The sequence below is a fragment of the Catharus ustulatus genome, chromosome 20 (assembly GCF_009819885.2).
Source record: "Catharus ustulatus isolate bCatUst1 chromosome 20, bCatUst1.pri.v2, whole genome shotgun sequence".
NCBI lineage: Eukaryota > Metazoa > Chordata > Aves > Passeriformes > Turdidae > Catharus > Catharus ustulatus.
Window position 1 is genome coordinate 10,914,907 of NC_046240.1, and position 27,887 is coordinate 10,942,793.

The window sequence follows — 27,887 nt, forward strand, 5'->3', positions numbered from 1 at the left end:
CCAGAAAACGGCGGGGAAAGAAAAACAGAAGGGAGAAACCACAAGAAAAACCCCGCTCAGCCCTTCCCAGGGCACTGACGCAATCGAGTCGCCAGCCCCGCGAGATGGAAAAGGCTCTGCCAGCTCCCACCCTGCCCGTGCCAGGCGGGATGAAGGCGCTGGTGGCCGGAGTCCCCTCCCCGCGGCACGGCCCCGAGCCAGCGGGCACCGGGCACTCGCCCATTCACTGGGGTGTTGCCCAGACATCCTTTTTCCTAAGTATTAATTAGTCATTGCATTGCTCACTTGAAACAGAAATAGCTGTAGCATGACAGCGAGCGTGAGTTTTCCTTGGAAAAGCTTTTTTTTCCAAAGCTTTTCCTCCCCAGACAGCCCCGCTCGCGGGTGGGGGAGGAACAAGGAGCCTGGCATTCCCCCCTAGACAGCCCTGGATTTCCAGGGCAGCGCAGCAAACTCTGGTCATCGCATTTATTCACACACTTGTGGCTCTCCCAGCCAGAGGGGCTTTTCCAGCCACCGCCGCGCCAGCGATTCCAGCCTGACGTGAAGCTTATGGGGAGAAGCCAAGCGAGCGAGACTCCCCCGGCGCCCCGGGGGAAGGGCTCCGGCAGCTCCGTGCCCTGCTCCCCGCACGCCTCTTGCTTCCACCGCCCTGCTCAGCCCCTGTGCCCGCCCTGGCAGCGAGGAGAACGCAGCCAAGGAGGCGATGAAGGCGCCCATCCTCTCCCTCCCCGCCGGGACCGGGTGCCGAGCGCTTCCAGGTGCTCAGCCGGCGGGGAGGGCTCTTCCAACGGCGGCAGAGCTCGGAAGGAAACATCCCACCCTAATGAGTTGATTTTATTAGTTTACGAATGCATTGAGAACTCATTATCAAAATAAACATCAGCTCACTCCAGCGAGCACGGCACGGCCGCAGCTGGGGCCGCTCCCGCCCCGGGACACCCCGCGGGTCCCCCCGGGCCCCGGCACCGACCGGGGGGGCCAGGGCAGAGGTGCCCACCCTGCCAACCCCCTTGGTGCCACGAGGTTCGCTTCTCCCTTTCTCTGCGGGCACTCGGTGGGGTGGGACAGCTCCGAGCTCCTGCCACCCCAACTGCTCACCTGGGAGCTGCTCGGGGCTGGAAGCGGCTCCCACTCCATCCCAGCACCCCCGGGAATCTGTGCTGCAGCGCGGGAGGGTGGCAGGTCCCCTCGGGGACAGCCAGGGCAGGGCACAGCGCCGAGCCCCTGTGGGCAGGGCCGTGGCACAGCGGGCGCATTGTCCGGCTCGGCAGGACGCGCTCCCTTTGGAAGCAGCAGCTAATCCCATTTCATCCCCCGTCACGGCCATCAGCTGTTTTTCAGGCATGCAGGAGGCGGGGTGCTGAAACCAGAGCTATTGTGTCCGCCGGTCCCAGCCCCCTCCATCCGAGCCAGCCCGCCATCCATCCATCCATCCATCATCCACCATCCATCCGTCCGTCCGTCCGTCCGTCCGTCCATCCCGGCCCCACGCCGGCCGCATCCTGCTCCATCCCCAACCTGCCAGGAGCTGGGGATGCCAGATCCATGCAGGACTCTCTCGCCTCCCTCCGGGCTCGGAGCCCGACCCCTGAGAAGCCCAACCAAGGAGGAGGAGGAGGAGGAGGGGAAGCACCGAGCATCCCGCGCTGCAGAGACCCATGGGGTAGCACCCAGCACTCCACTGCTCCCTGCAGGGGGACACGGGCTCCTCGAAGGAACACAAATGTCCCCATAAACCCCCAGCACGGCCCAGCCCGTGCCCCAGATTCCAGTCAATGAGCTGGGATGTGCTAGGGGACAGAGGGCCATCCCGGGAAGAGCAGGAACAGCGAACCCGTCTGTGCATCCCCAGCCTCGCTCCTGCCCTGAGGAAATGCTCTCTGCATCCACCAATTCCCACTTAAGAGGGTCCAAACCCAGCATTTCCCTTCATCGAGCTGAAGGAGACTCACAAGGGGGGTCCACACTCACAGCCACCCTTCACAGCAGAGTCCCCCACATCACATGTCCCCGTTCCACACAAGGCACAAGGGACACCTACGGGCAGCAGGGTCCTGCCTGACACCCCAACCCCTCCAGCTTTGTACATCCCAGTGCTCCAGAGAAACCCCTCAGGGCCCAGCAATCCCACACACAAATCCCATCCCACTCCTGCCCTGGCAGGACCTCGGTGCCGCCGAGGGCTCAAGGTTACAGCCGAGGACTCGCGGGTTGTGGGCTCACCCAGCAGTGCAGAAAGCAATTAGCTACCAGGGCTAAAATTAGCTCAGCGGCTTCTTCTGCTAATGGTCAAACTCATCAAGGCTTCCCCACACCCGGGGCTTCGGCAGGGACACGGAGAGAGGGACGGGAGCCAAAGGAGCAGCTCACGTGTGCCTGGGTCCCCTTCCCGCTGTACCCAGTGCCACCAGGCAGCAGAGTAGGACACCTCCACTGTCCCCTTCCTGTTGTACCCAGTGCCACCAGGCAGCAGGACACCTCCACTGTCCCCTTCCTGCTGTACCCAGTGCCACCAGGCAGCAGGACACCTCCACTGTCCCCTTCCCACTGTACCCAGTGCCACCAGGCAGCAGGACACCTCCACTGTCCCCTTCCCACTGTACCCAGTGCCACCAGGCAGCAGGACACCTCCACTGTCCCCTTCCCGCTGTACCCAGTGCCACCAGGCAGCAGGACACCTCCACTGTCCCCTTCCCGCTGTACTCAGTGCCACCAGGCAGCAGAGCAGGACATCTCCACTGTCCCCTTCCTGCTGCACCCAGTGCCACCAGGCAGCAGGACACCACCACTGTCCCCTTCCCACCGTCCCCACCGCCCCTCCTGCCCCGTGCCTCAGTTTCCCCCTGCTGCCCAGGCTGGAGGGAAGCTCCCGGCGTGCTCAGGAGGTGCCACGTGTCAGGCTGGGGACAATGTGTGGCAGGGAGGGAGGGACCCAGCCCAGGGGACCCCGGCATTCCTGGAATGGCCACCGTGCCACCCCCGTGGGCAGCCGGGATGCCCAGCTGCTGGCACGCAGCACAGCTGATCCTGGGCCTCATGGAATGGTTTGGGTTGGAAGGGGCTTCAGGCTCGTCTGGTCCCACCCCTGCCATGGGCAGGGACACTTTTCACAGACCAGGTTCCTCCAAGCTCTGTCCAGCCCGGTCTTGGTCCCTTCCCCAGCCCTGGTGGTGACACTGACCCACGTGGGAAGGTGACAGCGCAGAGCACCCAGCCCGTGTCCCCAGGGATGGCCCTGCTCCAGCCGGGAGCCCCCACGCCCCAAATCTCCGTTCCTGGGGGCCCCATCAGAGCGGAGAGACAAAGGGGGCCAGGGACCAGCTGCAGCCCGGGAATGTCCCCTGCCCTCGGCCCCCGTTCCCAGGGATCAGGTTTCCCAGTTCCCAGGCAACCCGAGCCCGGCATGGCTTTCCAGGCAGGCATTCCTGCACCCCCGGGGCTGGGGGCGAGGGGAGGGTGGGGCGGGGGCCACCAAGGGGGCACTGCCTGCCCGGGGCACAGGCAGGTGCTGGGAGTCAGGCTGGGGAGAGGGGCAGGAAGGTGAGCACGGTGAGAGGGGTGCAGGGTGAACCCCCAAAACTGGGAGCAGGGGTGGGAGATGCCCTAAGAGCGGTGCCCAAACCCACAGAGGGTGCTGAGGGCGCTGCCCATGCCAGTGGCATCTCCAGCATGATTACGGTGAGGGATGGAAAGGGGTGAGATGGATGCCAAGGGGGTGTGAGGGATTCTAAGGGGGTGTGAGGGATGCCAAGGGGGTGTGAGGGATGCCAAGCATGGCCACCACAGGCAGCTGTTGCCAGCACATTCCTGCCTGCTGGCCTGGCAGAGATACAGGAACACATCCTGAGGTTGGATCCACCTCCATGGATGGGGGAACCCCAGCTCAGGGCAGCAGCCCTGGGGATGAGGGTGGTCCCTGGCATCACCAGCACATCTGAGTGATCCTGGCCCCGTGTCCTCTCCAGCAGCTCCATGCCAAGCAGAAAAGCTCCCAGGACACCCCAGTGCCCAGCACCCTGAGCCATCCCAGCTCCCCAAGGCTGCAGGATCCAAATCCAAGGCCCAGTGCCACGAGGCACCGGTGGAGCACCAGAGCCACCAGCCCTGGCAGGAGCGCGGGCACGGCGGGGGCTCAGCTCGCCCTTCGTTAGCACAATCACATCACCACTGACAGCAGCATATTTCTCCCCGGCCGTTTCTCACCCAGCCACACGCCAGCCACTCGTTAATGAGCTTGGGGCAGCAATGAGGGCTCAGAGGGGAGGGCACCCTCTGCTCACCCAGCACCCAGAGGGTTCTGCTCCCACACGGCGCTGCCCCACGGGGCCATTTCACCCCAGGCACTGCTGCTGCAACCAGCACACCCCCAAATCATTTGTGTAGGGCCTACAGCAATGTGTGTGTGGCTGGAGCTCATCCCCAGGCAGGAGCCAGCCACAGGCACGGGCTGGGGACAAGGACACGGCTCGTGGGGTGGCAGAGGCAGGGTCACCCCTCGTCACAGCATCCGCCAGCCTCCCTCCTCCCCGTTTAATTATCAGCGTTTTCCCAGGTTCTCAAGCAGCCAAGCATCCGCCTGCTCCCTCCTTCCCGCTCTCCTCGAGCTCCTGCGTGTGCTCCTGCTGGGCGGAAATGCCACCGCAGCCCAGTCCCCGTCACTGAGGGACGAGCAGCACTTGACGTTGTCACTCACCCTGGTCCCCGGATGGCACCGGGGCAGGAGCTGCTCAGCCACCGCCGGCTCTCCCTGCCCACAGTGCCGGCAGCTGGAGGTGGGTACGAGCTCCCATTCCCATCCCCAGCTCTCATCCTGCCTGCTCTCCTCCTGAGCTGGCACCCCAAACCTTTGGGGACAAGCACAGTGACAGGCACAGTGACACAGCCTGCCTGGGACCGGACCATAACCCCCTCCCTTTCGGTTATCAGGTCATCAAAATTTCATCATCGCTGTGCCCAGGCACTAATGGCTTCCCAAGCAGCATCAAATTTTAATCTTCCCTTCCTCTCCCCTAAAAGCCACTCTCCTCCCCGAGCTGGAGCCTTGCACGAGGCCACCAGCGAATGTGGCAGCACTGGCAGGGACAGGAGGGACAGGAGAGGCAGGGCCATCCCCTCCTGCTCTGGTGCCAGCACAGAGGAACCAGCAGCTCCCATCACCAAAGTCCTGGCATGAGCCTGGCACCAGCATCACGTCCTCAGGAAGGGCAGGAGTTTGTCCTTGCCCCCTCCTGCCCAGCCCCACAGGCACCGTGTGTGCAGGTGTGCCCAGGCCCCGCACACGGGGACAGGAGATGCTGAACTCCCCTGCTGCCATCTCTAATAAGCCTCTTTGGTGGAAGCTGCCCATGGCAGGCCCCTGCCCCAAATCCCGTCTGGAACCTTAAGCTGCCCAAATCCCTCCTGGGACTGGTTGAGGCCTCCTCAATCCCATTAGAGGTGCTGTGCCAACACGGAGGGTCCCGGGCTGTGTCCCCAGCACTGGATGTGGGGACACCGCATCTCTGGGTGTCAGAAAATCTACCAGGAGTGGGAGGGGACCCCCAGACTCCCTCCAGATCTTGGGGAGCCCTTTATTGCCGTGTTCCTCAGCTGATGATGGTGGTGGTGGGGTGCCCCCAGGCCTGGCACAGCCCCCGGGTCGCACTGCGACAGCTCCCACCCGGGCAGCGCTGCCGGCTGAGCCTTCCCCCGGCTGCGCATTGGGCTCCGGGTAATTAGCGCGAGGGCCCTAATCAATAAGTTATTTTTTGCCACGGGTAATTAATAATTACACAGCACAGACGGGCTGTAATTAAACTTCCATCCTCTCTCTCCCGGGCAGCAAGGGGCCTTTTTTCTCACCAACCACAGGTATGAAAGGGCCTCACCCCACGGCCGGGCAGCCCCTGCGCCCCGGGGAGGTCTCAGGCCGTCGCCTCCTCCTTCCCTTCCCTTCCCGATTGATCCCATTTTCCTTTGGCTGCCAGAATCAATAGCCCTGGCACAAAGCGCTGCTGCCCCTCCACTGCCAGCTCTGCCTGCCCCACCGCAGTGGGGACAACCCGGAGCCTGGAGCTCCGTGCCGGGCTGTTCCCAGCTCCACCAGCCCGCTCCTTGTCCATCCCAGCGGGATGCAGCGGGGAGCGCCGGCACCCCACGGGCACCGCAGGAGGGAGGTGACCCTGCTGGCGCGTCCCCAGTGCCACCCGCGGCACGTGCCAGGCTTTGGGAATGATCCCTCCAGCACGCCCGGCTCGCCCGTGGCCGCTGCCACGCCGGGGCCGGGCACCGAGCAATGTCACAGCGCCCGCCAGGACGTGACACTCGCCGCAGAGAGCTGCAAAGCTCGGCTCCTGCGCCAGGAGAGCGGAGCGAAGCCCCTTCCCCACCCCTCCAGAGTGCTGGGGCACAGGCAGCCCCACATCTCCCACCCCACAGCGAGACCCCGGGGCCCCAGAGATCAATGGAAGGAGATTGGGTCACCCCAGGAGCCCGTCCCGCAGGCAGGGAACAAACGGATCGCAGGGGACCCGCCAGCCGGAGACGCCAGCCAGGAGAAGAGAAACTCGGCAAGGGAGTGAATCAATCAAAGAGACCTTCAGAGCTCCCCACACAGGGCCTGCCCGGATAATATACTGCCGCTTTAGATGTTATGTTCTGAACTTAATTACTGAGAAATTATAGCGGTGCTGGGGGAGGCTCAGGGGGAGCGGGAGCACGGGAGCGCACAGGGACTTCTGGCTCCACTCGCTGCCACAAACAAGGGCAAGAAATGTCGTGGGTGAGGACCCCCGGCGCTGCGCTCAGCTGTGCCCCCCCATTTCCAGTCTGGAGCTGCTCAGTCCAAGCGCAGGGACAGAGGCAGCCACGCTGCAGCCCTGCCAGCCGGGAGCCTCCTCTCTGGGCCCGCAGGGACCCTCAGGAAGGGAACCACCGGGCCCCTCTGAACCCCAGCTGCACCCCAAAGGGCCACAAACTGGTTTTATATCCCTGCGGGGTAGCGGAGCAGCTAAAGGCAGCCTGTGCTGTGCCCGAGGAGCAGAGAGGGGCTCACCGTGCCCGGCAGCCCTGCAGCCCCCAGGGGTTGTTGGGGTGCAGTGGGAGCCCCAGGCACCACAGGAGATGGGGGTGCAGACCCCCCCAGCCCCCTGGCAGTTCGTACCGGCGGCTGGAAGTTGGCGGGACCAAGATCAGGGGATGAGCTGCTCCCCCAAACTTGCACCCCGGGTTTTGGGGTACATCGGGGGTACCCGTGGAGGGTGGGGGAGAATGGGGGACGCTGACCCCTCGGAGGTGCTCACCCTCCCGGAGGTTCTCCAGCACAGACTCTACCTCATGCTCAGAGCAACACGTTCCCCCCATCCCCAACCTGAGGGCAGTTTTGGGGAAGGGGGAGGCAGAGCAGAGCCGTGCTGCTCGTCCCCCTGAACCGCCACGGACACCGCGCTGCACCCAGCACCGGCGGGCCCCGAGTCCTGGCTCCGGGGAGGTTTGGCGAATATCACGGATGCTGCTCTTCCCCCGCCAGGAGCTCCGGAGCCGCCTGGCTCCCACTCCCCGCCTGGCACACCGATCTCCCAGCCCGGGGTAGCAATGGGCTCGGTTGAGGGGTGCAGCGCGCGGGGACCCCCCCATCTCTCCTGGTCCATCTCCCGCCGCCCCCCGCATCCCCTTACCTTGGGCGCCGGCTCCCGGGGGGCCGGGCAGGGCGAGCACAGCGAAGCAGAGCAGCCCCCAGCTCCGGAGCCGGGCCATGGCTCTGCCGAGACAAGCTGGGGGGGTTGCGGGGGGACAACTTCCCCGACTTTATAATCCGGGCGGCTCCGGCGCAGGGATCCCCGCAGCAGCGCTGCTCAGGGGGAGGCGAAGGCGCCGGGGCGAAGGGCTCCTCGTGGGGCTGGGGGCGGTCCGCAGGCAGCTCCCCACCATCGGCAGCTTCCCCAGGGACGTGCGGAGCCGGGACCACCAAATCCGGAGCGGAGCCGGCAGCCGAGCCCCTCCCCGAGCGCTGCGCCCCGCGTCAGGGAAGGGGACGGGAAGCGCAGGGCGCCGCGCCCCCGGCCCCTCCTGCCCGCCCGGGCTCCATGGGGGCCGAGCGAAAAGTTTGGGGGCGGGGGGCGGCCCCTCCCCAGCGCTCAGCTCTTGCCTAGGGACATCCCCTCCTAGGCGGCTCCGGGCGACAGGGAGAGGGCTCGTCCCCAGCGGGGAGCGGGGGAAAGTGCGGCAGCGGCGGGCGGCGGCGCGGGGTCCCGCTCGGAGCCGCCGGCGGTGCGCGGCGGGCGGGCTGGCGGCGCCGCGCCGACCCCTCTCGGAGCTCCGGCCGCTGCTGCTCCTCCTGCGCTGTGCGGCGGCGGAGTGAACGGCGGCAGAGCCGGGGGCAGCCCGAGCCGGGGAGGCGGGGAGACGGCGCGGCCCCGAGCGCTACCCAGCGGCCGCGGAGGGAGCGGGCGCGTCCCCACCGGCCGCCCCCGGTTCGTGCGGAGCGGGCGGGTCCCCCCGGCTACTGGTGGTGCCCCCGCTGTGGAAACAGCGGCTCCTGTCTGCAGCTCCCACCCCTCGCTGCCCCAGGGCCTCCGACAGCGCTCAGAGCGTCAGCACTCGACCCCTGCGAAGGGGACACAGCACATCCCCCAGGTAGCTCCAAGGCAGAACTCAATGACACAGGATTACCAAAGCAAACGTTTTAGGGTTCTCAAACACAAACTCAAAAAACACAACGAAACCTTTAACCCCAGAGATGACCCAGCAGCACCACTTCATCAGGCCCGATCCTTCAATTCCTCACGCCCAGAGCTCCCAACAGGATCGCACATCCTTCAAAGATGTCCGTGCTTTCTGCCAGCACAGTGCCTTGCATTAGGTGCGGGAAAGCAGCTCAGTCACGGCTGCTACCAAGCATTAACACCCAAGGACCTGCACCATCTGCACAGGAGGAAAGATCCATCCGGAATTCTGGATCAGCCTTCTGAGCACACACACGGCACCTCTGAGCCAAGGGACCTGCGAGGATCAGGGTGAAACGAAAGCATGAGCAGATTAGCCTGGAGGCAGCCCCGGCCCTGCCGGGTCACACCAGGGCAGGGACCGGGGGAACACTCTCACACAGGCATTGACACAACTGTGGCAGTGCCCAGCCCGGGGTGCATTCCCACTGCCATGGAACACTCACGTGTAAATCCTGCACAGTCCTTGGGGGGACAACGCCTGTGCTCACGTTGTGTATTTGGAGAGCTACTGCCAAATTTCCCATCGACCTCTTGAGGAGAGACTGAACAATAACCCAGCTCTTGCCCACCCCGGCATTAATCAGCTCCGTGGCTGGCATTCTCAGCCGAGATGACGGGATCAATGTGCTGTGGGAGGCAGCAATCCTGGCTCACCCCTCTGGGAGGTGTTTCCCGCTGCTGGCTGGAACAAGCAAGGAGAGGCTGCCCTGCCAGGGCTGGGCTCAGCCCCCATCGGGAGTTCAGACCCGTTCCCCAGGCACCTACACACGTGCTGCAGCCACAAAAACACTCAGCACGCTCCCAGGCCCCTGCAGGATCAGGGCTTTGTTCCGTGAAGAACAGGAATTCCTGTCTCCAGGGCCATAAATCCAGGTCTGACCCTGGTGCTGGCGCTGATTTACGGTTATTGCCATTAATCTTGCCGAGCTGTGAGTAGTTTATTACCCACTTGCACAGGTACCTGTTCCCCACGGTCACCCAGACTGATTGAGTCTGGATCTCACATCAGTTCCCACCAGAGCACGTCCCCTCTCGCAGTGCCTGTGTCAGCCCTGTGCCAGCTCCGTGCCAGCTCTGTGCCAGCTCCGTGCCAGTTCCGTGCCAGCTCTGTGCCAGCTCCGTGCCAGCTCTGTACCATCTCTCCTCTGCCCAAATCCCTCCAAGCTGGAGCAGGTTCCAGCAGGTAACACCACAGCTGTCTCCAGGAGCGTGTGTCAGAGCCCGGACACATCCCCGGGAGCTCCGGGGGCCTCACATTGCCACTCACTGCTGTCCCTGAGGACACTCCAGGTGACATTCCCGGTGCGAGGCCGTGTCCTCCCCGTGCTGCTGCCCCACACAGAGAATTTCGTCCCCCTCCTCCACCGACATCACTGAAAATCCCAACTTAACCAACAATTTGGGGCAGCAGCACTTCTAATGACACCAGGAATCGAGACAGCGCATCCCTGCAGACCACCGTGAGCCACATCACACGGCTCCTGCGCCTCCAGGACTTGTCTACAAGGGGTTTGGAGCTCCTGTCTCAATCTCTGAGCCCTGCCCGGGAGCCTCCAGCCCCCACCGGCAGCTGAGCATCCCCGAGCTGCGGCCGGAGCCGCGGCCAAGGAGGGACCGGCCCCGAGGAGCCGCCGGCCGCGGGCAGCAGGGACCCGCCCCGGGGCTATTTGTGGATTTGAACGCTGTTATTTTGCCTCCTGCTTGAAGAGGGCGCATCAAAGTCAAACCCAAAATACGGCGCTGGGCTTGAATTAAAAACTCTTGTCTGAAACCAAGGCAAGTTCCAAAAAAAGATCAAGGCTTTGTTTGAAATGTAAAAGTCTTTGCTGGGTTGTCGGGAGCTTTGGGGACCATCAGCATTATCCAGAGGCTGCAGGACAACAGGCGAGAGCTTCAGCTGTCCTCAGCATCCCTGATCTTCCTCGGAGGAGGCGCTGGCTCCCAGCAGCATCCCCGTTCCTTGGGCAGAGCAGCATCCCCGCTCCCTGCTCTGGGAAGTGCAGGGAGAGGTCGGAAGCGCTGCCTGTGAGTGAGAGGCTCCAGGAGCTCAGTCCTGCTCGGCTATCAAAGGGGAGAGAAGATGGATGAAACCACAGGCTGTCAGCACCGGTGCAGGGAAGAGAAATTGGATCCGGGAGGCTCGGCAGCCTCACGGACAGCAGGGTAACAAGCTCCCACAGGCAGGAGAGGCCAGAACGATCCAGACCAGCAATAACCTGCACGTTTCTAACAGGGAGGATAACTCTGGCTGCAGCAAGGCTCCCTAACACTTTTTTTTTTTTTTGTAATTAAGATTGAAAGAGGCTTTTTTCTCCAGCTCAGCTGGAAGAGTCAATCCAAGGTAGCGCTGCAGGCCACAGCAGCCTCTGCAATCATTTAACTGCTCTCTTCAAACCTGGGCTTTGGACAGGTCCTTTCTCCCCAGAGCTGCAGCTTGGGATGAGTCACAGCCACCTCATTCCCCGGGCCCTGAGGGCCACACGCAGGAAAACGCCCCATTTCTGGCAGGGCTGGAGCTGCCTCTCCTTGAAGGGCATCAAACAGGGCTCCAAGCCATCAAACAGGGCTCCAAGCCATCAAACAGGGCTCCAAGCTGCCCTCGGGTGCTGTGCAAGGAGCCTCCAAACTGGCACGGAACAGAAATATCTTCAATCTTTCAGGAGTTAAAAAAACACCGGGGGTAGGAGCAGCACCAGGAGCGCGCCCTCTCCTTCTGCCAGGGCTGCTCCTCTCCCAGCCCTGGGGCTGCTCCTCTCCCAGCCCTGGGGCTGTCCCAGCATCGGCTGTTTGGGGCATCTCAGCCCAGTTTAGATCTTGGTCCGAGGCCGTGCTCAGTGCTGGGGGCTGGAGCTGGCAGAGAGCAGAGCAGCAGCGCTGGGGCAGCACTGCCATGTCTGAGCAGGGTCTGGATCTCTCCTTGGAGAGCTCTGGGAGCAAGGGAAGGGCCAGGGATCTGCAGGGAGATCTGTCCATGGCTGGCACTGCTCTGCTCCGCCTCTGCACCCATCAGATGGGCCCAAGGCATCCACAAGGCACAAAGTCCCATCCCTCCTGGGGGATGTGGGGGCCATGAGATCCCCACTGAGCCAAACCACCCCTGATTCTCCTCCAAACACGAGGGTTTGGCACACACAGCACCACCATGGACCCCTAAACTCACCCCAGGCATTAAAGTTCCTTCTCCTGCTCTGAAACACCAGCACAGCTCCTCACCTTCCTCTACCCCCATACCAAGCAGGATGTGGGGGTCCCACCTGGATCCCCTGTGAGAGGGGCTGAGGGTGGGGCAAACACCATTCCTGCTGCTCCAGAGCTGAGCTAGGGGCTCACAGTGCTGAATCCTCCTCCAGAGCATCTTTGAGGCTGCAGGCATTGGGAAAAGAAACATTTCTAATACTGCAACCAGCCCCAGACACACAAACTGCTCCTCACTGCCCTGCAAAACCAAGTTTTCCTTTTCCTACAGGCTGGAAGGAATCGAGAGAAGGCCCAGGATGAGCCATGGGAAAAGCTGGCTCCACTCAGCAGCAGGAGGGCAAAGGTGCAACCCCCAGTTTCAGAGCTGACCCCACACCCCAGGACCACCAGCACAGAGACATCACTCAGCAGCACCAGCCCCCACCAACAGCCCAGACCTCAAGGCTGAGTTTTTAAATCAGGAGATTAAAAATTTAAACTAAGACTCTGGCTCATTTTAACATGATTTCTTAACATTTAAAGGCCACCTTCGGAGCGTTCCTCGGGAAGAGCAGCTGGGGAGCAGCCAGGTTTGCTGGGGGCTGCATCCAAGACTCTCACTTCATCACGTTTCCAGAAGCTGAGCTTTTTGAGACGCTCACTGCTGACCCCCCCACAGCAGCCAGGGCCAGGTTGGGGGTGCCAGACCCCCCCAAACCCCCTCCCCTCAGTCAGAGCCTCTATAGTAACCCCATCCCTGAGTCCCACATCCAAAGTTCAGAGAAGTGGGTTTTTTGTTGGGTCATCCAGACTTGAGGGGGACACCAGATCAGTTTTTAGATGTCACCTGTGCTCTCACTCTCCCAGCACCCCTGAGATCTGTCTGCCATCACCACCCACAGATCTGGGGGTGCCCTGGGCACTCTTCACACCCCATAATTTGGGGTTCCTGCTAACAGAACCCTACAAATCAACAGAGTCCAAAACCCCCCTCACCAGTCCCCAGCGGGCATCACTCGTGGCTCTTCCCTCCTGGAAAGGGCCAGCTCCAGCATTTCCCTGCCTGGCACAGGGTGGGCATCCCCGAGCAGCTGCACAGAGCCCACATCCCAGCCCTGCTCTGCATTGGGGCAGGAGATTTAATTCATCTGCAGCTGAAACCCCTCCTGGTGTGTTCAGGGGGTTCCTGGAGCCCCCAGCCCGCAGCTTCCCAACTCCCTGCTCTGCTGCTGAGGGAAGGGGAGAGCCCTGTCCTTGACAGCAGGACAGGATCCTGGCTGGGGGCTCCAGGCCTGCCTGCATCTGATAAATAATGAGTGAAAATCGGGGAAATTGTAAATAATATATTTACAGAGCTGCATAATGGATGGCACCGAGCTCAGGCTGCGGCGAGAGATCCCTGCCTGGCAGGGGAGCAGGCACAAGTGAGGACACGCTGAGGGGGACACGTGGCTCTGGCAGGCTCCCCAAATCTGTTCCCCCATAAAAATCCCTTCCCCACTTGTGTTCCCACAAAGCCCCAGGGGCCTTTTAGGGAGATGTAATTACCAGCTCCTCAATCAATCCCGCCAGCAGCAGCCAAACCTCAGAGTGAATTATGCCATAACTGGGTTGGGATCGGGCTGGGGGGGCACTGGGGCAGGAGGGGAGGGTCCCTGCCCGGCCCCCTCCCCGTGCCAAGCCCACCCATCCTGCTGGATTTGCTGTTCCAGCTCAGCTCAGCTCCCCCGGCTGTTCCTGGGGTCACCACACCCCGAACATCGACCCCTGTTACCCCAGGGGATGGAGACGCTCAGGAAATGGATTCTGGCTGCCTCCCACTGAGGAATTCGGCTTCCAAGGGGCCGTGGATGGGATTTGCTGTCTCTTGTCACCCCTGAGAGCTGTGGACTCATTAACCATGGGTGAAGGACGAGGCTGTTGGGTGGGAGGTGAAGGGGCAGAGCCCTGGCACTGCTCTCCCTGCACATTCCTTCCCACCACAAACACCCCTGGGGGATACAGGGGGAAAGACCCCACAGCTGGAGCAGATCCCCAGCACAACCTCGCAGGAAAGACCTGGGGGAGCCACGCTGGTGCCTCAGTTTCCCTGGATGAGCTCCAGCCCGGCTGTACCGTGGGTGAGATGGGGACAGGGATGACACAGAGCCCTTCCCAACTGGTTGGTGTCACCGCCTTGCTGGGAGCGAGGCTGGGAAAGATCCATCCTGCTGCCCACCAGATAAAACAGCTACATTTCAGATAATTCCAGATAGTAAATTTTTTGAGTCCCTATAAGCTAAAATCAATATTGGCACAACTGTGCGTCATTAAAAACTAAATGAACATGACAAAGCCAAACTGCTGCCTATTAAACAAATGAGTTTCTATGCACACAGGCACAGCGGGTTCTGAAATCCTTTATTCCAGGAGCAGCGCTTTTATCCGAGGGGTGGGAGGAGGCGGGAGCAGCGTCCTGTCCTTCCTGGGACACGGGGACACCGGGACACCGGGACACAGGGACACAGGGACACAGGGACACAGGGACACCAGGACACCAGGACATCGGGACACGCTGTACCAGGAGTTCAGCCCTGCCCTCTGCCCTCGGCTTCCCGAGCTCGGCATTGGAGCAGCCCCACAGGGACCGGGATTTCTGCATCAGGGAAAAGGCAGCGGGAGGTGACCTCAGGGTGGGGACACTGGGACAAACTGGGGTGGTCTGGGCAGGGAGGGATGTGGGAAGGGTGGCAGGGTGGGACAGGGGTGGGAGAGGGATGGGAGAGGGAGGATCGTGGGGTGATGGTGCTCCAGGGATGGTGCAGCAGCACAGTGGTGGCACAACGGTGACAGAATGTTGACACAACGGCGGTGCAATGGTGACACAACAGTGACACGATGGCAGCACAGTGGTGACACAACGACCATGTCATGGTAGTGCAACGGTGACACAATGGCAGTACAGTGGTGGCACAACCACAATGTCATGGTAATGCTGTGGTGACACAATGGCAGTGCAACAGGGACACAGCGATGGCAGCTCAGCAGGGCAACGGTGACAAAATGGGAGTGTGATGGTGAACCATGGCAGTGTGATGGTGACACAGTGGTGACACCATGGCAGTGTGATGGTGACACAGTGGTGGCACCATGGCAGTGTAATGGTGACACCATGGCAGTGTGATGGTGACACCACAGCAGTGTGATGGTGACACCACGGTAATGTGATGGTGACACCATGGCAGTGTGATGGTGACAGAGTGGTGACACAGTGGCAGTGTGATGGTGACACAGTGGTGACACCACAGCAATAAAACGGTGACACAAAACTCAGCAGTGTCACAACTGCCACGCCGAGCACCCCTCACTGGAATTGTGGCAGGAACCCGCACTGAACCTTCCCACCCCAAATTTTGGAAGTCCTGCCAGTGCCTCCCATCCCCCGCAGGGATTTGTGGGACCAGACTCTGCCTGTCACCCTCATCTGCCCCATCACTCCGTGCTGTCACAGGCACACGCTGGGGACACTGTGCCAGCCGCCCACCGCCTGTCCCCGCTCTGCTGTTCGTGTCCTGATTGTGTCCAAGCTCTCCGCGCACACCCGGAGGTGTCCGAGCGCGGAGGTGCCGGGGAGGGAGGGCTGGGGAGGGGGAAGGGGCCGGGGAGGGAGGGCTGGGGAGGGGGAAGGGGCTGGGGAGGGAGGGCTGGGGAGGGGGAAGGGGCCAGGGCCGCCGCCTCCCCCCAGCTCCGAGCACAGGCAGAGCCGGCAGGAAAGGTCAGCGCGCTCAGCCATGGGAAGGAGAGCGCTGCAGGGCTCCTGAACTGCTCCCACCCGCGCCAAGAGCTCCGGGGGTGCTGGGGAAGGGCTCTGCTGGCTCCTGGTGGCACTGGTGACCTGCTCCATCCTCCTGCCGTGCCCTCCCTGGGGACATCTCCCCATCCTTCCCCCCCCAGAACCTTCCTCTCACTGCTGTTCCTCCGTTAACAGACAAATTTCTTCTCCTTATTCCTCATCTTTTCCGTTTTGGTTCCCATTTCCTTTTTTAAAGCTTTTTGAATGGAAATGTTTTATTTTTGGGAACTCGGGGAAGGCCTTGCTTGGCACAGGTTCCTCTGCTTAGGCCAGTTTGGGGGGCTGTGGGGAGGTGATCCGTATCAGTCCCTTCCAACTGGAAATATTCCACTCCTTCCTAGCCAGAAATGCTTCATTTCTGCGGTCTGCTCAGGATTTGGGGGAATGAAAGGAAAAAACAGGAGTTTGGGAGATTCTGAACAGGATTTGGGTGAGCAGAGCCCCCTGTCCCCTCCTCTGGAGGATTCCAGGGGCTCGCTGGGCTCTGGGGGTGATGAATTGTGTCCACACATGGAATTTTGTCTTCCTGGAGCCACCAACTGCCCATGGCACTCGAGGACAGGGCTGGTGCCACGTGGCACCGGTGCAGGGTGATGGATTGTGCTGCTGGGGACAATCCCAGCTCCTGCCCTGGTGGCACTGAGGCCTGTCACTCAGAGACCATCAGCAGGGTGTGCAGTTCACCTCTGCCAGGAGAAAAAGTGACTGGGAATGGAAAATGTAGCTTTAGGAGGGATTTTCTCAAGGAAAACGTGCAGGACTCAACCATGACCTCCAGCCCCATCTGCCTGATGCTCCAGCAGAGGGATGGATGGCAAGGTGGCTGCATCCTGATCTGGAATTCCTCCCACAAGGAGCTGGGAAGAAGCTGCACCCCCAGGAATGCAGGACAGAGGCACAGGAGTCAATCCCATCCCCACAGAACCCCGGCTGGGAGGGCTGGGAGCTGCTCTGGGAAGTTTTATGGTGCTCGAATCAATCAGTGGGAATCCCATAAAAGTCAGTGGGTATAAATGGCTTCCTGGGATAGGTTTTGACATCCAATTGTCTTTTCCATTTCGGTTGTCATAAAGCTCTGCACACCCAGATATACAGCCCGAGCCAGGGTGCTCACTCCAAACCCTGATGTGCAGCCACGTGTGCCACCAGCCCCGGCACACGTGCAGGGAGAGGCTCTGGACACACTCATGGAAGAGCCCCCAGCCCTCCCAAGGAGCCAGGGATCCATTTCCCCGCCGTTACCCACGGCAGGAGCAGAGGATGGGTGACAGGGGATCGATTTGTGAGGCTGTTCCAAAAAAAAACCTCATTTAAAGGAAAACTTAGATGAGCAAGCAAGTCGTACATCATCTCCCTGTAAATCATTTGTCGGGCTCGGGGAGGTGAGAGACAGGGCACGGGGATGGGGGGTGGCTTGGGAAGAGGGGATGGAGGAGGGTCCCTGATTTCTGAGGCAGAGGATTGGAGTGGGGCTGCCCCCCATCCCCAGCCCCCCACCCTGGAGCTGGAATCACTTGGAGAAGGTGACTCTGCCCCACTGCAGCACTTCCAAATAAAGAATTATGGAGCATTTCCTCCTGACCATCTGGCACGCAGGGAAGAGACGTTCAGGAACAAAACCCCTGGCTCTGGAGTCTTCTTTTCCTCCTTGACCTGTTTGGAAATCGAGTTAAAGAAGCTGGAAGGGCTTGGAGGAAGAGGAGGGACCCATCTCTGGATTCTGGAAACCCGGCACCCCTGGGATCCTGGGATGAAATCCTGCCATCCCTAGGGTCCCACACCAGAGTCCCGCCACCCCCTGATGTCCCAGACCGGAGTGCCATCACCCCTGGTGTCCCCTGCCAGCTGGCACAAGCTCTCCTCAGCCAATAACTCACCCCCAACCTCTGCCTCCCTTCCAAACCCATCTCTCGGGAGAGCAGGAACGTGCGGACCGGGATTTATCCCTCCCCGGCGCGGGTGGCTCCGTGCGAGCAGATGCCACTTTTGTGTCACCGCCTGATTTCTGTCCCCTCCACTCGCCGCTCATCATCAGCTCCGGCGCTGACCGCTGCCCTAAATCACCGCCCCTGCTCCCGCTGGGATTGATGCCGCGATTTTCCTCCTCTCCCCCGGCTGCGGCTCCGCAGGGACCCCGAGGAGGGAGGGTTGGGACAGAGGGGCTCCGAGCTGGCCCCTAATCCCTGGGGTGCCCAGCACATCCCAGCTCCCATCCTGCTCCTGCCGCACCGGGTTCCTGCTCTGAGGATGAGCCGGGGCTTGTTCCCGGCACCGCTCCCCGGCTTGGCACTGCTGCAGCCCCGCGGGCCCTGCCAGCCTCTCCTCGCTGGCAAACAGCAGCTTCCTTCTGGCAGGGTGAGGATTCCAGAGAGGACCCGGGCTGCTGGCAGGGCTGGGGCAGCGGCGCCGGGAGCTCCTTTGGCGAAAGGGCCCCAAATGCTCCCGTCGGTGTCCCCTGGGCGCTGGGACGGGCTGTGCTGTCACCGCGGAGGGGCCGGGCAGGGATGCTCGGCCCTGGGTGATGCTCAGTTGGGTTTGGTGACTGAGCAGGGGACGCTGCTGTCCCACGGGGGCTCAGCCAGGTCCGCTCCCGCCCCACGGAGCTGCAGGGAGGGAAAGGAGAGGTGGAGGGATGCTGAGCCAGAGCCCGGTGTCCCTGCTCCAGCCGGAGCCTGGGCTGCAGCCAGAGGAGGCTGGAGGTGGATAAAGCTGCTCTCCTCCAGCATATGGAGCTCGGAGCGAGCTGTCCCCAGGCAGCGGCGGGGCGTGCCCGGGGAGCTGCCCCCTGAGCCCGCAGCCGCTGCCAGAGCCTGCCCACATCCACATGCTCCTGTCCCCTGCCAGGATCCGTCACTGCCGGCTGCCTGGGGAGGGACATGGGCACTGATCCGTGCTGGCCTCAGCTCCTGGCACCCGCGGACAAGGACATGGCACAGCCCCACAGCCCGGGGAGGCAGCGCTGGCTGCGGTGCAGGACGGAGCTCGAGGTCCCCATGACCTCAAAAGGGAGGAACGGAGCTTTCAAGTCCCCAGCTCGAGGCAGCAGGGACAGGCAGCTGGTGCCCCTTGTCCCCTGTGTGATGCTGATGTGACCATGGCCAGGCTGTGGGGACACACATCCCCGGGCACTGGGGACAGTGGGAGTGATTTAAATCCATTTTAAGTGCCAGTCCCTCTCTGTGAGTCCCCGTCTCATGTGACATTAGACTGTGGCATCACCAGGGCTGGATCCATGAGCTCCTGACCGAGCAGGATGAGACCCTGTGCCGTGCCCAGCCTCAGGAATCAGGCTGAGCACCGGAGAGTTCGAGTCCATCTGCATCTCCCGAGGTGCCAATGAATCCCTCCCACTGCCACCAGCTCCTGCAGAGCCCCCACCCTGTGTGTCCCCAACCCCAGGGTGCTGTGGCCCCCAACACCCCCAGAGCAGCCCAGGACACTCCCTGCCACCCCCTGCCAGAGCTGGGGCCGTGCTGGAGGAGGGTCCCCGGTGCAATGGCAGTAACAAGCTTCTATTAAATAATTGAATTCCTCAAATTGTTCCCTTTTCCCTCTGGTTTTGGTACACATTTGTCACCGTGCCATTAGGCAGACGCTTTGCTCGCACTTCATTTATTCATAAGCGCAGCCGTGACAATGACAGCAGAGCTGAGCACAACTGCTGGCACGGGGCACGGCTGCCCTGGCACTCCCAGGTCTCACAGTGGCGCCAGAGCGGTGACAACGCCAGGGTCACCGTGGAGGATGAGGGCTCTGTGCATCCTGCTTGTCACAGCGTCCCCATTTTGGGGCACGGCTGGGGACAATCTGTGCCTGCTGGACCCCATCTCCTGCAGTGGCTTTGGGTGGTGGCAGCGCTGAGTGGTGCAAGAACCACCCCAGGAGTGCCCAGAGCTGGAGCTGCCTCTGCTCCCCACCTCTGGTGTGTCCAGAAGGTGCAAGGGAGGGATTAAAGGTGAGCCTGGCCTTGCTCCTGCTCGGCAGAGCCGTCGTGGGCTCCTGCACCAGCACCAGGAGCCAGCAGAGGGGAAAAGCCATCAAAGGTCAGGAGGAACAGCAATCCCTCGGTGCTGGATGTCACCAACCCCACGAGCAGCCAGGGACCAGCACCAGGGATTGTCACAGGACATGGGCACGTGCCCACCCCATGGTGCTGCCAGGATGGGGGTGGCCAAGGCAGCTCTGGGTGGGCACAGGCCCACAGAGCCAGCCCTGGGCTCCTGTCAGAGCCCCCAGGTGACTGACACCCCTGAGGGTGCCAAGCTGGAGCCCCTGATCCGGGTGGAGCAGCCACAGGTCCGTCCGTGCCACGCCTGGTGCCACCTCCACGGGCTGAGGGCTGGAGGGACGAGCGTCGCCTCGCAGGAGCTCGGCTAATTGCAGTAATTAGCCGTAATGAAGCAATTATTTGAGGACGTGGTTCCATGTGTTCCTGCAAGGGGGAGGACGAGGGACGCAGCCTCAGAGTGGTGTGGTGGCAGCGGGGACAGGAGTGTGAGCCGAGGGGACAAGGACACATCCCCTGGGAACACAGAATTTCCTTATTTCTCCATGGATTTTTGGCCAGGATTCCTGTTGCTCCATGACTCTGGTGAAAGGAGGAGGCTGGACCCCAGGGATGGGATGGGATGGGATGGGATGGGATGGGATGGGATGGGATGGGATGGGATGGGATGGGATGGGATGGGATGGGATGGGATGGGATGGGATGGGATGGGATGGGATGGGACGGGACGGGACGGGACGGGACGGGACGGGACGGGATGGGATGGGATGGGATGGGATGGGATGGGATGGGATGGGATGGGATGGGGCAGTGCTGGCAGGAGCTGCACGGACACGTCGCTCCCGAGCTCTGTGCTGGAGCTGGAGCCAGGGAGAGCCGGAGCCAGGCGAGGGGAGGCCGCCAGCTGGCGGCTCCACGCTGGATCAGCGCCCGGCTGTCTCTGCTTGCATGGAAGTGGCCAAGTTAAACCCCCGCGCATGGAGAGGGCCGGGAGCTGCGGAGCAAAAGCATCTCCAGCCCTGGGATGCTGCCCACGGCCGGGGCGCCCATCCCAGTGACACCCTGCAGTCCCAGAGACGTGAAGCAGGGAATGAGCCCTCTGCAGGGCTCCTGGAGCAGTGGAGGCACAGCTGGAGTGTGGGAACATCAGGATTCTCCTCGGGGCCTGCTGTCCCCAAACCCCTCCCCATTTACACCGACCCCACTGACAGCCCGAATTTCCCTCATTTCACCCACACGCTGGAGAAATAAAGCTCGTCCTAGCTCTAGTGAGGGAACTGAGGAGCCTCTGATGGCATCCCCGGTGCCCCCCAGCCCCTCCGTGGCACCGGGAGCATCTCCCAGGCGTGGTCTGGGCTTGCGGCAGCGGAGCCCCCGGCGCGGAGCGTGCCTGACAGGAATCGCGGCTCGGCGGGGAAGGAGCAGACGGGAGGGAAATAAAAGCAAATTACATCAGTGCTGGCATGGGCAGGCATCCCGGAGAGCTATTTCGGGAAGGGCCAGGCCGGCTGTGGGGATAAGCACTTGCAGATGCTGCTTGGAGCGCCTCGCCGGGCTCCTTCCGCCGGGGCTGCGGGGAGGGGACAGCGGGGACACGGCGGCGGGACGGGGTGCGGGTCCCTCCTCCTCCATTTCCACAGCCAGGGGTGGTGTTGGTGGCTGGATGCCGTCCTTGGAGCACGGTGGGGATCCCCAGAGCCGTGTCCTGCTGTCACAAACACCAGGACAGCTCGGGGAGCTCTGCGTGCGGCCACACGAGGTGCCCGGCTGGTGGCCAGGACGCGGTGGCATCTCAAGGTGATTGGCAAGGGCAAGGAAAGAGAAACCTGACCGTTGCCATGGTTACCACCTAACATCCTCCAGCACGGGCTCCGAGCAGTAATTCCGGTGTTGCATCGCCGGGATGGGCTGTGGCAGGGAAGGAAGGGATGGATGGCTCCCGCTTGTGCCGTTTGGTTTTGGGCAAAACTGAGGCTGCCCCTCGCGAGAAGCACTGAGAGCTCAGCTCAGCCTCGGCTGGGGGGGGGTCTGTGCACAATCACCCCCCAGACACTCCCAAATCTCTGAGCCCACGCAGGGATCCGGCCTTGGCTGCAGCTGGAGCCCGGCTCGGGGCTGGGATGCGATCCCAGGTCTCCTCAGCATCCGCGTTACCCCCGCACCAAAGCAAACAGCTCGGGGTGGAACGGAGCCCAAGCAGGGACGTGGCAGAGGTTTCTGCTCTCCCCAGCTCCCTGTTTGCTGCCTGGGACGCGGTGCTGATGGGTGCCCGTCCCTGCTGTCCCCTGTGTCACCCGTGTCACCCGTGGTGGCATCTGGAGCTGTCCCGGCCGCTACGGGAGCGGCACCGCCGCCACCACAGGCGGGAGGAGCCCGTTTGCGAGCTGCTGCCAGATGTTCCTCTGCAAAATAATTTGATGGAAAAACAGGGAAGGGAGAAGGGAATTTTCCAGCAACATCTTGCTTTAATATTTAAAAAAAAAAAAGCAGGAAATAATGTTGGAGGAAGGAAAGCAGTGCCCAATTTTGTCCCCATCCCGTGCACAAACAGGGTCTGTGATGCTGGGCTCAGCCCAGAGGGAATCCCAGTTCCAGTTCCAGGTTCCACAGCCTCGAGGGCCATCCCAGCACCCGGAGGAGCCTGAGGGGGCTCGGCCGGGGCTGGTGACACCGCGGTCACAGTCATGCGGAGGTGACAGACTGACCCACCACGGCTCACAGCCGGATTTATTGCCTGGACAGGCAGCCAAGGCTCCGAGGAGGAGGAGCCAAGGGCAGCACGGTCCCTGTGTGACCCCTGCAGCCTCTCCTGGCTCCAACCCCGGTGTCCTTGTCCCATCCAGCAGCCCCCAGGGGATACCAAACCCCTGCGGGGATCTGTGTCCCCCACCAGCCCCACATCACCTCGGGGAGCTCCAGCGAAGGCAGAAAACCCTAAAATCAGACCAAGGGGGGAGGAGGAGGGGCTTTCCCTCAGGGCCTGGTGTTCCCAGCTGCATTCCTGCCTCGGTGCAGCCGAGCAGAGGGGATGGGATGGGGAACAGAGCAAATCTCAGCACAAGCGATGGATAGATCCAGCCACAGGATTCCAAATCCCATCCCTTTTCCTTTTCTTATCCTTATCTCCATTCCCATCCCCATTCTCTCATGCTGTTCCACTTCCCTTTCCCTTTTCCCTTCCCAATCTCTTCCCACAGCTCTTTTCCCATCCCATCCCAATGGATCATCCCCACCACAACCCAGTCATCACCACCCTGCTCCCACTATCCAGCACTTCCAAACTGGGACCAGTGGCTCAGGCTGCAGAAGGAGCACGGACATCAAGGTTCCCCAAGAAAATGAAGACCCCCTGGGAGAGGAGGGGGAATGAGAAGAAAAGGGGGAAAAAAAAGTTCAATCAGCTTTGTAAAGGGCACAATTTACAAAATCCATTCCATATTTTACTAGGCTGGGATTTAGGGATTAGTCTGTAATACTTAGGTGGCTTTTTGTAATAAAACCCTGAGCTGCAGCAGCCTTGGGAAAGGAGAAGGTGGCAGGAGTCTCCTCTCCATCCTGCGCTCATTTTCCCAGAGTTTCCTCCTTGTTTCTTTCTTTTTTTTTTTTTTTTTCTTTTTTTTTTTTTGATCTCTGCAGCCCCGTTAATCTGGGCTTTATCTGCCCGTGGAAGAAGCCTGAGCTCTTTATTGGATTTTTGGCAAGAATGAATGATTTCGTTTGGGATATTACGGAGACGATTCCGCGGGATTACGACACCTCATAAACGGAACAGCGGGGATCAATTCCTGCATGTGGGAATGCACCTGTGCCTACGTGCTGCTGCCTGGGGGGGTGGGCACGGCGGCTGTGGCACAGGGAGGGTTGATATGGCACAGGGAGGGTGGATATGGCACAGATATTGGACAGATAGGGCACAGATATGTCACAGATTTGACACAGATTTTGCATGGATTTGGCATAGATATGGCACAGAATTGGCACCAATTTGACACAGATTTGGCACAGTTATGGCACAGATTTGGCACCACTTTGGCACAGATTTGGCACAGATATGTCACAGATTTGACACAGATTTTGCATGGATTTGGCATAGATAGGGCACAGATATGGCCCAGATTTGACATCAATTTGGCACTGATTTGGCACCAATTTGATGCAGATATGGCCCAGATTTGGCACAGATTTGACACAGGAAGGGTGGCTGTGGCACAGATATGACAGAGATTTGGCACAGATATGGCACAGATTTGACATAGATTTGACACAGATTTGACACCAATTTGACAGAGATTTGGCACAGATTTGGCACAGATTTGACATAGATTTGACACCAATTTGACAGAGATTTGGCACAGATTTGGCACAGATTTTGCACAGATGTGGCACAGATGCAGCACAGATACGGCACAGATTTGATACAGATTTGACACCAATTTGACCCAGATTTGGCACAGATTTAACACAAATTTAACACAGATTTGATACAGATTTGACACCAATTTGACCCAGATTTGGCACAGATTTGGCCATTACATCCAGCCCTGACCCCATGAGCAGCTTCAGGATCAAACCAAACCCATCCAGCGGTGCTGGGAGGATTCTGGCACGAGGTCACCGAGCAGGAACATCCACCCTGGGCACGGGGTGGATCCTGACCCCACACCAAAGCTCTCAATCCCCTGAGCACCGACCTCACGAGGGAATCCCAAGGGCAGCAGCAGCTCCAGCCTCTCCCCACAGCTGGGGCTGGGGACAGGGTCCCTGTGCCCCCCTCTGGTGCCACCACGGTGTCCCCACAGCGCTGGGATGGGGGTGGGCACAGCTTTGAAGCGCGGGGTTGAGTGGGTGGGGAGTTCTCAAGTCTCCTAATTAAGGAAATCCTTTGGGGAATGCAGATCCCTCAGCTCTGGGGCTGTGTGGGAGCACAGCCGAGCCGAGGGCCTTGGGGACAGGAGTTTCATTGGGAAGCCACCCCTGTCCCCATCCCCACCCCTGTCCCAGGCCCAGCAGTGCCTGCAGCCCCAAATCCACCCTGCAGGGTGGGAGACCCGGCTGCTCTGTGCATCCCATCCTGGAAAAGGCATCTCTGCTCCACCGTGCCATGGATCCCTCCAATCCCTCCAGTCCAAGAGAGAAATCCAGGGGAACAGCGAGGCAGGAGAGCCCATAAGTCACGGCTGCCCTGAGAGGTTCATCAATAATGCACAAGCTCAGGGCTGGGAGGGTTTTCCCAGCGCATTCCACACACGGGGAGTGCCCGCGGCCGCGGTGGCACAGCTCCCTGCTCCCAGGGAATTCCTGCCTGCAGGACTGACACGTTTCTCATTTCTGCCGTAATTACCTTACCGGGAGCCTTTGTCAGGAACTCCCCGGGAGTCCCGGCCCCACACGGGGCTGCCAGGCAGGAGCTGGCTCTGGAATGCTGACAGAGGGGGATTTGTTTGGGAAAGTAGGTCAGGATGGGACCTGCGGCCTCAGGGGAGCTGGGATGTACTCCAGGTGCTGTCCTGGGATGGGAATGGGGTGGGGATGGAATGGGAGAAGGTTGGGATGAGAATGAAGAGGAGATGGGAATGGGGAAGGGAGTGGGAACAGGGATAGGATGGAGATAGGAACGGGAAAGGAAATGGGGTTGGGATGAAGAGAGTGTGGGGATGGGATGGGATGGGATGGGATGGGATGGGATGGGATGGGATGGGATGGGATGGGATGGAACAGCAATGAGGATGAGGATGAGGATGAGGATGAAGATGAGGATGAGGATGAGGATGGGATGGCAATGAGGATGAGGATGAGGATGAGGATGAGGATGAGGATGAGGATGAGGATGAGGATGAGGATGAGGATGAGGATGAGGATGAGGATGAAGATGAGGATGAGGATGGGATGGCAATGAGGATGAGGATGAGGATGAGGATGAGGATGAGGATGAGGATGAGGATGAGGATGAGGATGAGGATGAGGGTGAGGGTGAGGATGAGGATGAGGATGGGATGGCAATGAAGATGAGGATGAGGATGAGGATGAGGATGAGGATGAGGATGAGGATGAGGATGAAGATGGGATGGCAATGAGGATGAGGACGAGGACGAGGACGAGGATGGGGATGGGGATGAGGATGAGGATGAGGAAGGTTGCCCCGGGGATGGGCACAGGCACACAGGGGGCAGGGATGGCTCTGGGCAGCGTGTGCCGTGTGTGTGGCTGTTGAAGGCGTCGTTCCAGAGCCGCTGGATAATTGCAGCGCTGCCGCCCGGAGCCGAGCGGATGAGCCGGGCGACAGCTCCCAATTATTGCAGCGCAGCGGGAGAAAGGGAAAGAAAGGAAGAGAAGAAAAGCACAATTATCGGGGCCTCGGCGACGGCGCCGCACACGGCTGCAATTTCCAGGCACAGCCCCGCTCCCAGCGAGTGACACTTCCATTGATTTTTAAACGGGCACTTTTCCATCTCTGCCTCCCGTCCTTCATCCCACAGCGCCAGGACAGGCTCCTGAATTCCCCCGATGCTCCCTGAGCATCCCAGCCCTTGGTGGGCTCCTCACCACCACCCATCTGTCTGGAGGCTCCCGTGCTACCCCCATTTCCATCTCACTCTGCCACCTTTCCCTCCCAGAGCTGCTCCCGGCTCGGGAATCGCAGCCCTGTATATTAAAAAAGGTCAGATTTCAGCTCTTGTGAGGAGGCAGAAACCAGAGCAGCGTGAAGAGCCGCAGCTCCTGCTTCTTGGGGGATCGGGGATTGGGGGCACGGGGGGGTCCCGCTCCCTGCTGCGGGGGCTGGGCGGGGTTGTGCCGGTCCCACATTGTCACTGGGTAATTGACAATTAAAATTAATTACACCTCTGAGAAATAACAGCGTGCGCTGGGTTAGCGGGGCTGTCTGCAGCGGGGCGGGTTCCTCCCACTCTGCCAGGTGGAGCAGGGGTGACATCCACGACGTGGTGACACCATGGTGGGGTGGCAGCTGTGGGGATGAGGAGCACGGGCACATCCTCCAGCACCAGCAGCAGCAAACCCATCCCAGGGCCCGGCCTGGACACTTTTCCTGGGAATCCAGCGGCATCCAGAGCAAACAGCACCACTGGCACCGTGCAGATCCGTGCTGAGGGTGCTGCGGGTCCCCCAGCACACCTCAATTATTTATCTCCATAAAAAACACGGAGCATGGAGCTGCCCGTGGAGCTGCAACTTTGCTTGAGCCATCCCCGCTCTTTTTCCCTTTTTTTTTTTTAATTTTCTTTGAAGCAACATCACAGCCGTCTCCCAAATTTGCTTGCTGCTTTATGAACCTTTGGATGCAATCATCAGCGGCTCTCAAGGTTTCTGCTGCAATTAGAGAGATTTTCCAGAGCTGGGATCAGGTGCTGGACGGGAGCCGGGGTGGTCGGAGGCTCGGCAATCCCAGACTCCACATTTGGGAGAGCCAGCTCAGCATCTCCCCGGCAACCCGCTCATCCTCATCCCCTCACACCTCTATTTTTCTCTAATTAACAATAATCAACCTGCAATTACCTAATTAGTTGGCTGATTTTTGCCCCCGATCCCGTACTCATTGCACTCACACTGGATGAGTTTGGAGCGCCTGCAGCCACACTTTGGTGTCCCCTGCCTTGGGTGGGTGTCCCCTGTTGGGTGACCAACCCTCCACGTCCCTTTTGCACCCAGGTGCTCACAGACCTCACCCCAGTGTGGCCTTCAGGATGACAGGAATGTCACAGTGGTGCCATCTCCCCATGGCACAGGGGTGGGGACAAGCGCCAGGGCTGTGGGGACACAGAGACTCATCCTGGAGTGACACCAGCCTGTGCAGAGACATCCACGGATTCCCCCAGCACTTCCTGGGGCTGTGACCCCCAGAATGACACCCTGACATCGTGGCCCTGCCCTGAGGGGTGGCACTGAGGTGACAAGGCCACGGCCAGCGCTGGGGATGGGTGACCCCGGCTGCCGGACACGGCGCAGGAGCGCGGCGGGGAACGAGGCCAAAGCGCGGCCGCTCTGTCCCTGCCAGTGATCATGGCCCTCATTAAAACCCTGCTAATTATTATTCGGGCTCATTAGCAATGATAAACTCCAGCGCTGGCACTTCATTAAAAAAATGACAACTTCGCACTTAATTACGTTCCAGAGCAGCCCAACGGGTGCGAGCGCTCGCCCTGCTGAC

General features: G+C 60.8%; 1 protein-coding gene across 2 annotated transcripts in view; it reads right to left on the bottom strand.

The window, feature by feature from the left end:
• Positions 1-8,211, bottom strand: part of SDK2 (sidekick cell adhesion molecule 2) — a 46,468-nt gene extending 38,257 nt beyond the window's left edge. Inside the window, exon 1 of one of the 2 annotated variants that reach the window (XM_033076732.2) lies at positions 7,659-8,210. In XM_033076732.2, coding sequence (XP_032932623.1) covers positions 7,659-7,737 — 79 coding nt within the window. In that variant the 5' untranslated portion in view covers positions 7,738-8,210. Of the gene's footprint in view, positions 1-7,658 lie in introns of both variants that reach the window. The other variant, XM_033076733.2, reaches the window with a different exon arrangement.
• Between the last annotated feature and the right edge of the window lie 19,676 nt (positions 8,212-27,887).